The sequence below is a fragment of the Poromitra crassiceps genome (genome assembly GCF_964638095.1).
Source record: "Poromitra crassiceps genome assembly, chromosome: 5".
NCBI lineage: Eukaryota > Metazoa > Chordata > Actinopteri > Beryciformes > Melamphaidae > Poromitra > Poromitra crassiceps.
This window is the reverse complement of record NC_139642.1, coordinates 41,033,464-41,045,972: the sequence shown is the minus strand read 5'-3', so window position 1 is coordinate 41,045,972 and position 12,509 is coordinate 41,033,464. Positions and strand designations below refer to the sequence as shown.

At 41.8% G+C, this 12,509-nt stretch overlaps 1 protein-coding gene across 1 annotated transcript; it reads right to left on the bottom strand.

Moving 5' to 3' along the window:
- Nucleotides 1-2,761: 2,761 nt before the first annotated feature.
- Nucleotides 2,762-12,300, bottom strand: LOC310777253 (high affinity cationic amino acid transporter 1-like; the record flags this gene model as incomplete). Its single annotated transcript, XM_083637557.1, has 11 exons — nucleotides 2,762-5,573; nucleotides 5,747-5,855; nucleotides 6,557-6,708; nucleotides 6,836-7,041; nucleotides 7,548-7,650; nucleotides 8,585-8,724; nucleotides 10,253-10,475; nucleotides 10,581-10,717; nucleotides 10,874-11,045; nucleotides 11,154-11,312; nucleotides 11,931-12,300. The coding sequence occupies 11 exons, from the start codon at nucleotides 12,298-12,300 to the stop codon at nucleotides 5,389-5,391; spliced, it is 1,956 nt and encodes a 651-aa protein (XP_083493683.1). The 3' UTR covers nucleotides 2,762-5,388.
- Nucleotides 12,301-12,509: the final 209 nt, after the last annotated feature.

Below are 12,509 nucleotides of genomic sequence, written 5' to 3'. Positions count from 1 at the left end.
TCCCAACTCGGTCGGGCACCTCGCGATAGCGCTTCCCAGCTTGGCCTACCTGGCCGCCTTGGCGCTTCGCGATCGTACTTTCCGGCCTTCGACCTTTTTAGCGACTTACAGCTATTTGCGGCTGGCGCTCCCAACTTGGTCGGGCCTTCGATCTTGCTTTTCCTGCCTTCGACCTTTTTAGCGACTTACAGCTATTTGCGGCTGGCGCTCCCAACTCGGTCGGGCACCTCGCGATAGCGCTTCCCAGCTTAGCCTACCTGGCCGCCTTGGCGCTTCACGATTGTACTTTTCCTGCTTTCGACCTTTTTAGCGACTTACAGCTATTTGCGGCTGGCGCTCCCAACTCGGTCGGGCACCTCGCGATAGCGCTTCCCAGCTTAGCCTACCTGGCCGCCTTGGCGCTTCGCGATTGTACTTTTCCGGCCTTCGACCTTTTAGCGGCTAACGGCTATTTGCGGCCGGCGCTCCCAACTCGGTCGGGCCTTCGATCTTGGTACATTAGAATTTAGCTTGGCGCTTCCCGGCTTGGCCTACTTGGCTGCCTTGGCGCGACTACCCTGACTTTCTGCTCTCTCTTTCTCTTTCCCCCCCCCGGCGCTTGACTCCATTGGCCAGTGGCGCTGCTCTTGAGGCAGAGGAGGGCGCCTGCATGGGCTAGGAGATCCCCCCCCCGTGGGGGATCAGGAGTCAAGACTCGTTGGTGGTGGACTGGGGAGGTGGGTGGGGCAAAACAACGCTTCGGAGGCCGGCTTCAAGGGAGATGGACTGCCGTGGGCTGCTGCTGCTATGATCGGCCAGAGAGAGAGAGGTGACGTAGAACCCTTGCTATATATATGAGGATTAACTGACGTCATGTTTGACGTCATAGCAGACGTCATACTAGGATTTTTGACCACGTTGAGATCGGATTACGCGTGAGTGGCCTTCTGCTTGAACTATGGTCTGGAGACCTCACTTCTACGCTATAGCTTCTAGACTGCTGCCACTTTTCTTGAAATAGCTAAATCTTGCTTCACCTAAAATGTTATTCAGATAAAAAGACTGTTGTATCCACAAGAACTGCATATTGACCTGGATACATCAAATGGAATTCAGTGTTTTTCTACGGTAACTAACTACAATATAACCTGTGATAGTGGTGGTAAAAACTAACAGCTCACTGCCATAACAGCTCTGGCTAACATTAAAATGCTAAATTTAGCTGCATGGTAGGTACAAGTAAGCCAACTAACTTGCTATGCAAACTATGCCTATAATAACTAACAGCATTTCATTTTCACATGTTTGAAAAGGGGATTGATGCTCTACTACTAATGACCGCCATGATTTATTTTCTCTCCCCCCCCCCCAAAAAAATCTGAGGGGGCAACTGCAGTTTCAATGACACTTCTGCAGAAGGCGTCATGCATCATACAGTTGAAGTGAGGGAGAAATTAGTTGTGCTGAAAAACAACTAAAACTGAAATGGAGAGTGTGTTAGAGGGTACATTACACAAAAGAGAATACTGTCACAGAGGACTAAAGAGACGATTTACCATCTAAAGAAACAAGAACATTTCACATTTGAGATGCTGGAATAAGAGAATTAGGACATGTTTCCTTAAAGAAATGGCTCAAAATGATTAATATATTATCAAAATAGGCAATTAATGTAATATTTGGCAATGAATCGATGAATTGACTAATTGTTGCAGCTCTTTATCAGTTTTTATAAAATGTATTTTTATGTATTTTCAAAATACAAAATATGTATTTGTATTTCAAATACATTTTTCAGACCAGTATTTTGTATTTGTATTGTGTTACATTTTTTGAGCAAGTATTTGTAATTTGTATCAAAATACTTTTTGATGTATTTTCGCTCTGACTGTACATCCCAGAACATGATGCTAATGGCGTTAGCATTGTCCATCCACATACTGTTTAACATTAGCATTTGAGCTAACGCTATTGTATCAAACTACTGTATATCCAGGATGCACATTGCGCATGCAACATTACTAATCAGATTAATATGACATATTTTGGTGATGTACCCCATCAAATTGCTGTAGCAGGCTGTTTTAAAGCTAGAGCAAAGTTTCTGGTGTCATCTGAATGGAATAATTAGTAAATGTGAATATTAAGAATGTAAATGTTGGTATAATAAACTTTGATTGCCAGTCCTTTTCATAAAATGTGTACAGTAGTTATAATTAGGAGTGATGATGTTACAGTAGGCTACTGGTGGAAGTGCACTGTCACAATTAGGCCCTCTCGTAGCGAGGACATTTCTTTGTGGCCCTCTCTATCATAAAAGTTGCCCATCCCTGGTCTACATACTCTCTTTTTTACTGTTGCTTGTCTTTTTCTTATTTATGGTTTGTTTGTTTCTTTTATCTTGTTTTTGTTTATTTAATTATGCTTTGTATGGATTTTTATTAATATTGGTTTAATTTCTGAGGTAGAGACCCAGAATAAGCCCACCTATAGTTTCCTGTCTCGGTCTCTACTGGCACATGCTTTTGCAGTTTTCCTTTTCAATTTTTTTAAAATATATATGTGCAAATAAATAAATACTTAAAAAACGTTTAAGACGTTTATATCATAATAATTGTTCTTGAGTTAGTGTTCACAAAAATGTGCCATAAAACATATTAACAATCACACTTTGAAAATCGTGGCAAAAACACAAAATTCTCAGTCAAACTTATCTCATCTTAACTTGCATATCTTCTCAAACCAGAGACAAGCTGTGCGTTCAATCTTCAGCATTGTTTATTTACAGCAGGAACTATACAACTATACAACAACTAGGATGACACATGCTGAATGAGTGAAAAACAAAAAACAGAATGCAAAAGATCACCGTTGTGCTATGCTTTTAAACGCGTTTAGAACTTAGCAGTACTATAAAATCAATTTCCCTTTATTTAAGGTGAAAAAGCTTAAACGCTTTTTAGCGCATGCAAATCTATACACAAAATAGACATGTCAAAGACAAAATAAATCATACAATTTCTGTTTTTACATACATGGATAAAGCCAATACCTAGATGGACATTACTTTATAATGAAACCAGGAAACCAGGAAAAAAAGGCATAAACCATGTCTGTTAAACCGGTGCTTAATATATCAACATGAACTCAGTGGGATAGGATATTCATCTGATGAATGTAATATTACCCTTTGCTTGTATTTTTCAACAAATACATTATAACCATTAAACAGCTACACCATTTGCACAGTTTGTATTTGTGCCATGACTAAATCGTTTTTAGCAATAAAAGCTGTGGACTAGTCGTTAGCGCCCTTCAGGTTTGTTGAGAACTTTTGAAAAAATGTGATAGTGTTTTACATTTGAGCAAAATCAAAATTATATACAAGAAAGCCAAAACCAGCAATAAGATGCTAGAGAAATTAGTGTTTTGAAACGGGGACATGTAACAATGAATCTGAGCTAAAGACAGAGGAGAAATCTTGTATATTAACGGCTCTCAGTTACAATTAAAGGCTAGATGCTGCAAAGGTGGAGATGGAGGATGTGACTACAGTAATATATTACAAAAGCATGATATTTACAAAACATGAACAGTAAAGAGAAAGCTAACTAACTTACTGTAACACAATCTCATTTGCCATTAGATATCTAAAATGCAATGACATTATTTTTTTTTATTTTATTTTACATGTTTCATTCAAAATCCTTTAAAACTGTATTTTGGGTGGATACTAAAATGTACTAAAATGTTATCTGTAGAAAACTCGCACTGGATTTGCTAATAAATAGTTAAAAATTTTAAATGTTTTTTTTTGTAGCATTATCCAAATACTCGTAACAGAATTTGGCTTATTGGTTTCTGTGATCAACTCACAAGGTCATCTGGTTAGTGGGGCTGCATTCAAAGCAAAACATACATAGCAAAAAACGAAACATATATATATACCATAGTGTTTTGAACCAAACAAAAGGGACTCGTTAAAGGGCAATTTCACCATTGTGCATTTTCAGCCTGTTCAACACGGACACCTCGATGTGTCACTTTCTGATTTTAGCTGCCCTGGAATCTGTTCGTACCATCAATTTTCATTTACATATCAATATCATTATATACTGACTGACAAAATTACCAATTGAAAGAGAATGAGTCTCATCACTATGGAAACCAATACCATATCCTGTATGGAGGTATGCATACTAAAAGTATGAATGAAAATGCTAACTGAATATATACAGGAAATCTATGTTTGGCAATACCAGTCAGTGATATGAGAATATCACACCTCTATGGGGTTGACATTGATTAGGAAATAGGCACTGGTGATGTCACTGGTGAAAGGCACTCTGACAGAAACTCCCGGTATGAGATTATAGTGCATTTGATCTCTAATAATCAAGTGTGTGATGAGGAAATCCTCAGTTGGCTACAAGACAAATCCAAATAGATACCATCAACTCTCTTACACAGAGAAATACTGCCTAAGTTAACGTACCTTACAGCACCATGCCTGAGTTACATATACTGTTAATGTACTGTACACTAAAGAGATGCAACAGTATCACAAAAGGCAGATAATGTTAACATTTCCCACTGTGTTTGAGAACGATCATCTTTCTGACATGAGCACCTGAGCAACTGAGGTAAAAGTTATTCAGTTCTTGTCAATTCATTATAATGCTGAAAATCGGAGTGAAGTTTAGAGAATAATCTCCCATGGATTTGGACACAGTAACCAGCACTGTCTCCCCCGGCTGTTGGGGTATATTTTCGAAGGAAATGATGAGCCTCGTTAATTTAAAAATAAACTAAAATAAAAATGCTTTTGAGATTCATAATGTGTCTTTTGCAAACAGCTTTTTTTTTAAACTAAAAGCAGAGGTTTTCAATTCTGGGTACCTCTTAGCATCAAAAGTTTCAGCAGAAAGAAAAGATCTGACATTTGAACATGCTCAACAAGCTAGCATTTTCATGAACATAAAAGAAAAGATTTTAAGATGAAAGCGTACAAAAAAGGACGAATGAGGCTCATATTGATACACTTTGAATGAAAGTGAAAGTGGAATCTAACTAAAAATTGATTGATTGTATAATAGATATTTCAGGATAATATGTTGTTAAAACGACTATTTTGTAACTTGCCTATCATTAAGTGGTGCTTTGATCACATCAAAGTGCAAAACACACAATATGACTTTTAGCTAGACAGCTGTTTTTCAGGGTTATTGCAGAGATTTGTGTTATTGCATTTTTAAATCATCATTTCTGGCATTGGTGAGGAAACTGATTTCTCTGGTTGGAGGAGTGCCACAGTCTCCTGGATGTATAGCCATTTGTGATAATCTAATAGGTGCGAATGCTGAGCTGTTCAGAAGAGACCCAGAGAGGATTACTGAACCTCGTGTTTCCTTAGGAATCGTCGTCATCCTCCTCGTCTCCTGTGGCACTCAGTCCGTTGTGCAGGAAGGCCTCTTTCTCGATGGCCATGGGCTGTCCACCGAGTGTGCAGACTGGTTTGTAACTGTCAGGACTGGACCTGGTCAACGCTGCCTCTGCACTGTTGCGAAAACCGTAGCTAAAGTAGATAATAAAACCTAGAAATGGTGTAGAAACATTAATGTAAAGACATGAATTTCCCTTCACAACCTAATCTTATTACGGTATAACCAAACATTATGCATTATCATTTCGGAATGACTAAAAATTAAACTAAATTGAGCTCAGACTTTCTAGCTTTTTGGTATTGTTAGTTAAAACTTAAATGTACCTATGGCCATCCAGATGGCAAAGCGCATCCAGGTGCCTCTGTCCAGCTGCACCATCAGATAGACATTGATAAACATGCTGGCGACAGGGAGGAAGGGCAGGAGGGGAACCTGTGAGGAGAGATGCATTTAATGAGTTGTGAAATTACAACCTCACACATCAGGAATATTGATTCCTGAGATATTTTACTTTGTGCCTGCTGACTGGGGGACCATAAATAATGGTTGAATGTGGATTGTGGAAGGTAAATGTCTCAAATGTCTCAAAATCACAGCTACAAATCAATCATGCACAAAACTGAAAACCAAAGTGAGCAAATAAATCAAGGACAATTTGCCAATACTTCATGAGGACATACTGCAGTGCGAGCTTATCAACACATTTCCAGCAGTTCCACACCAAATTTACCATCAGAGCTCCTAAATTGGGCGACAGACCTAATTTTTTAACTATTTTTTTTATCAACTTTACCAGATAACTTGTTTTGCTCTCATTATACTGCCATACTGCTGTCAGTTTGCTGTGAGCCCAGTATATTTTCTCAGTTTTGATTGGTTGACCATGCCAAGCTATGGGTGTTGTTAATTGGGTTTGCAGTGTCCCGTTTAGCTGATTGCTTGTTGTTTGTTTTGTTCATTTTATTTGACAGCCTTCAGACTACAGTAATAAAATTGCAGGCTCTTCTCTGTCCTTTTGTGAAACTCTCAGGGCGACAAATGAGTGATTGAGTCAATGCAATTCCCACATCCTGACAACATCCATATCATCACTACAGCAGAAGCCTGTGTGAAAAAGCAGAACAAATCTCGACCTTGAAGTGAAGCTTGGCCTTGCTCTCTGGCTGTTTCCATATAATAAAGGTGATGAGCAGACAGATGACCATGATGATACTGAGGAGGGACAGTGACCAGGGTGCAAATCCTCCATGAACAGCAACAACACAGAAGACACAGACCAAAACACCTGGAGGGGAAAGAGGCAGAGTAAAGAGAAGGCCAATCAGATAACACGCTGCTCCGATAAGCGGCTCAATTCTTCAGCATAGGTAATGCATTTTCATTCAGTATATCCTAAAGTATGTGTGTCTCACCAAGTGTGCTGGTACAGATGTTGACGGTGAAACCGGACAGCGGGGAAGGCTCTGTGTTTTGAGGGGAAAGAAGGTTCTTGATGCTGAGCTCATCGTCCGGCTCTGGCAGGAAGCTGACCGTTCCTTCGTTAAAGGGCTCCGCGATTTCTGCTTCGTCCAGCGTGTTGGCCATCTCATAGGCCATGCTGGGCTGCTCCGGCTGGTACCTTCAGACCACAACACTGACAGTCAACACCAGACAAAGACACTGGCCCAGGACTGTTAGGGTTGCTGTGCAGTAAGGCTGGGGACAAACTAGAAGACATTTAAAATCCTGAAATGCTCACACTAGACATTGAGGTTATCATTCATATATCTTTTGAATAGAACTCTTCCACCTCACCTGTAAATGTGACTCTCGTGGCTATAGGTGTAATCCACTATGTCATGACTGAATATTTCATCCCCACACACTTCAGGATCCTTCCAGAAGTGGAGTTGCAAATATCAAACATGTTTGATCTGATCAGGGCGGCTTAGTGTGCGAGTCGAGCAGTATGGTTAATCTGTAAAACAGATCATCTGGACTGACCAAGTCCCTAATCAGCGATTCCCTTTTGAATTGTCAAGATGGACCAAAAAAAGTGTTAAGTGTCAATCTGCTTGATAACCCTCTAGTGTGTCCTCAGCCTTAGGTCAGATAAAGAGAGTGAGTGGTGGGAGACTCCAGTACCTGAGGACCAGCACACAGGCAGCCACCAGCGTGTAGGCCAGCAGCGTGCCGATGGACATCAGGTCCACTAGGTCCTTCAGGTCAAACAGGAAGGCCATGACCGCTGCAGAAAAATACACAACGTCAGCAATATGGCAATATGACAATATTGTATCAATTTCATAATTCACTCTGTAACAAAACAAACAATTTTCAGACTGCTACTGTCCAGCTCCATTTACAGTATTTACAATCCAATGTGACATTGCCACCATCCTCCTTCCACAAGTGGGCACTGTTGCTATCGGCCATTTCTCAACCACCTACCAGACATCAAACCTGCCACCACGGTGGAGATGATGGGCGTCTTCCTCTCGCTGACACGCGCCAGAAACGAGAAGAGCAGGCCATCGCGAGCCATAGCATAGACAATGCGCGGCAGTGGAAACATGGAGCCAAGGAGACTAGGCCGAGGGTGAATGGAGGAGGAGGGGGAGGCAGAGATTCATCACTTTCAATAGAATGCTGGTGAACTCTGGCTTCACACAAGGCCTGAACTGATGCCCTTCTCAGCCCAACATCTCAATGGACCAGAGGGGAGTGAAAATAATTGAATTCGCAGGGCTACAACGCATGTGTCCATATTAGGACATTGGTTTAATGATAACCCGTGATAAAATTCCTGATGCTTAGTATCACCCTTTCAAATTTTAATGATCAATAAAACCATGATTGCTGTGTTACTGTGATTACTGTGCTTTGAAAAACACGTTCAATACTGTTCATCATCAAGCGAAGTTAGCAACAGTCTTCCAGATGCAGGCGCGCAGCTTTGGTGAAATGATTTCAGCGAGTGTATCAGTAGTTTTTAACAATACCGCGATAATACTGATGATTGTGGTCACTATAACATGATATGACATTTTCATACCAGTCCCTATTGGTTTTGATTGGCGGCTGAGGGCTCACTGTGTGTTGAGGCCCTGTGTGGCAAGAGCATCCTGTAGGGTTCTGAGAGGAAAGTCAACCAGTTAGTGGGTTTAGGTCGGTGACCTCACCTGCCACAACGCCTGATGTTACTGTAGCTGTTAGGGGAGTTTTGGTTCGTGAGCTGATTTTAGCCAAACTTTTGAAGAGCAGGCCGTCCTCCGCCATGGCCCAGATCACTCTGGGCATTGGGAACATGGCGCCTAGTAAGCTAGTAGGGGAGAGACAGAAAACCATGCCGTGCAAGTGAATGCACGCCGTTAGAAATATACCAGGGGACAGGTTATCAGGAGAAATAAGATTCACACCCGAGAAGCAAAAAAGCACGCTAAAATACAGTTTAAATTAGTTTGATGATTATAGACAGTAGGGATATTTAGATGTCAGTATTTGTTCAATGGTTCAACGTATATCCGAGGGATCAGCCGATCAGCATTTTGCTAAACAAACAGCATCACTGGGGGGGAAACGAGTACGCGCAGAGCGCAGCAGAGAGGAGCGGAACGAGAGTCGCCGCCATGACAGTGTCACCGCACAGCTAAAAACGATATTTTAGAGCCACAATATTGTTATAAATATCAACAACTAGCCAACAGATATCACAGCTGGTGGGCCGTTATATCAAACTGGTCATTCAGCGGCATTTTATTGCCACACAACTAATGTTAGCTGACTGCTAACAGCTAGCAACTAGCATGTATACACATGGGTGGACGTGCATGGATTTGCGCGTACACCCCGCAGAGTCCCCCGGAAGTCAGGTGTTTGTTGTCGTCGTGACATCACGCTGATTCCTCGTATAGAGTACTCAAATTGTTTTTTGTTTTTGCACTTTTTGGACAGAACTGCTAGCAAAAATGATAGATCTGCGCAAGCATCGTTACAGGATCTAATGTTACAGGCAGAATGATGACCAGGCAGGCATAACAGTGATGTTTATGTAAATTGGCAATTTACATAAATGTGAAAGCATTAGATAGTAATAGATATTCTTACAGGCCTATTAGCCTACGAAACTAGCTGTTTAGCGTTAGCCAAACTTTGGTTTCGCTTGTGTGTTTCCAGTTGGACACGGACCCATACCCGCATTTTCGCTTGGGTATTCATTTCAGACTTATTCTTAAGTTAGATTTTTTTGTGAGTACTCTATAATAGTTTAATGTGAGTACTCGAACATTTAAATGACTTAAAATGCCCATACCTAATAGACAGTTGAATCAATATTTGTGTACATTAACAACTTTCTTCTATCCCTAGAAACCAGTGAACCAAACTTCTAACCAATTATGACAATGAAATGAAGAATGATCTCTTCTTTTGGATTAACAGAAAATGTGTTTGAGGTTTCACATGCAAATTGAATGCATTGTAGAACTAAATGCTGTAAACTGGATAATGTGCCCACATCTAAAATCACAATGGGTATTGTCTCTGTGTCTACAATGTCAATCTCCCATTCACTGCAATGGAAGATCTCCAGAATGGAGTATCTACTGTCGTTTTGGGAGAGACTTTAAAGTCCACAAGTCTTGAATAAACTGTCCATGTGAATGTGGCTTCTGGTTAAATCCACTTTTAGATGAAGTATGGAATTAGCCAGGAGAAGATAAAATAAGGTTATATATTCACTGTACAGTACATGGACCATTCACTCCTGAAAATGCATGCTGAACGATTAGGTAAAGAACTTGGAAAAGTCTTCTGCTACTCTCATGCTGAGAGGCAGCTGGGAGACCTACCTGGTCGACAAGGCACACAGAGAGCCAATGGCCACGGCATAGGTGGCTCCCTCCCAGCCCACATACTTGAAGGCCACAGGCAGGGGGCTGTTCTTGTCCAGCAGGTAGTAAGGCATCATCAGAGTGAGCGCCGCAGACACACCAAAGTACGCCACAAAGCAGATAAGGAGGGAGGACACAATCCCAATAGGAATGGCCCTCTGGGGATTCTTCACTTCTTCTCCTGCAGGGGGAAACAGAGAGGTCAGAGGAAGAGGATCATACGCGTTCATATTAGAGAGCAGTTAAAGAGAAATACACAGAGAAAACAATCAGTATTTCCTCTCACCTGTTGTGGCGATGCAGTCAAACCCTACGAAGGCGTAAAAGCAGGTGGCGGCACCAGAGAGGACTCCACTGAAGCCAAAAGGCATGAAGCCGCCCACACCCAGACTTTCATGTGATGGTAAGAAGGGCTCCGTCCCACTGGTAGGAAAAGGAGGACAAAAGTCGTTTAGAGCAGTGGTTCTCAAAGTGGCGTCCGGGGACAAGTTTGAGAACCACTGGTTTAGAGAATAATACAGCAGGTTATCAGTAATAATAGTAAATTTGAGGAACAAATTTTCCATTTCAGACACTCACTTAAGGCTTGAGTTGGCGGTGGCGTTGATGATTTCTTCAGGGTTCAGATGCCAATTCTTAAGGCTTCCTTTCACCAAGCCCGAGACGACCACAAACATCAGCACCAGCACATTGATGCAGGTGAATACTTTATTAACCATGGCTGACTCCTTCACCCCGAACGCAAGTAGTCCTGCAGGACGACGAGAAACAAGAGTGGGAAAGATGAAACCAGAACTTCAGAGACTAAGCCGATTATATCAAAATGTATGAGAGATAAACAAGAAAGATTGTGCTGGACCTGTCAGAATGATAATGATGAAGACAGCAAATATGTCTGGGTACTCTGCCAGCACCCCTGGGGCATTCATGTTCATGTAGTGCCTGCAGAATTCCTCAATGTGCCCTCCAATCAGCTCATCAAATGTTGCACTCCAGGCTCTGGCCACGCTAGAAGTTCCTGTGTTGCGGAGAGAGTAACCATGTAAATCATGCAATAATATTTGCCGTAGCAGTTGTAAATCACTCCTTTCCTTCCTTCATTTGAAGTAGGGCTGGGCAATATAGCGATATTACTGTATCGATATTGTGATATGAGACTACTGTAGACATAATCTTAGATTTTCAATATCGTTATATAAATGTTGTCTTTTCCTGGTGTTAAAGGCTGCATAACAGTAAAGTCATGTCATTTTTCTGAACTTACCAGACTGTTCTATTATTTGCCTTTACTCACTTAGTCATTATATCCACATTACTGATGATTATTTATCAAAAATCTCATCGTGTAAATATTTTGTGAAAGCACCAATAGTCAGGGAAGGAAACCCCGTCTTTGCATTTTATTTTGAACACAGACTTGTTTTAATAAAAGTGACTTGTGACATCTCACATGTGGCTTTGACTTACACGAACATTTAGCGCACTTCATAGAAAAACAAAACAAAAAACAAAACAAACAGTATCACCATTCAAGAAATCATGATTTGATATTTTTGCCATATCGCCCTAACCTGACTCTGCCAGATGGGGGCAGCATCAGATTAATATTGCCCATCCCTAATTTGAAGTGTCTCACCGATGACATAAGAGAGGATGAGGTTCCAGCCTGTGATGAAGGCCCAGAGTTCTCCCACAGTCACATAGCTGTAGAGGTAAGCTGAGCCCGTTTTGGGGACGCGGGCTCCAAACTCGGCATAGCACAGACCGGCCAGCACCGAGGCCAGGGCGGCGATGAGGAAGCAGAGGACGATGGCAGGGCCAGAATTCTCCCGGGCCACGGCCCCGGCCAGCACGTAGACGCCCGCGCCCAGCGTGCTGCCCACGCCCAACGCCACCAGGTCGAAGGTGTTGAGACATCGCGACAGGCGGGACTCCTCTGTGTTACAGTCCACAACCTTCACCCGCAGAAGCTGCTTCCCGATGCCTTTCAGGGTGGCCAGAATCATCCTGGCTGTCACTCGCCTCCCAAAGCACTAGAGAGGACAACTCACCTGTTGCCAAAACAAGAGAAGAATGTCAGGGCTTGCTTTCACGTGCTTTATGCTACAACTACAATACTGTACATTGAAGCAAGGCATTATAATTATTCAAGTAAACAACTTTGGGTGACAAAGAACAAAACCATTACGGTACTTAAAAGGGACAATGGAATTAG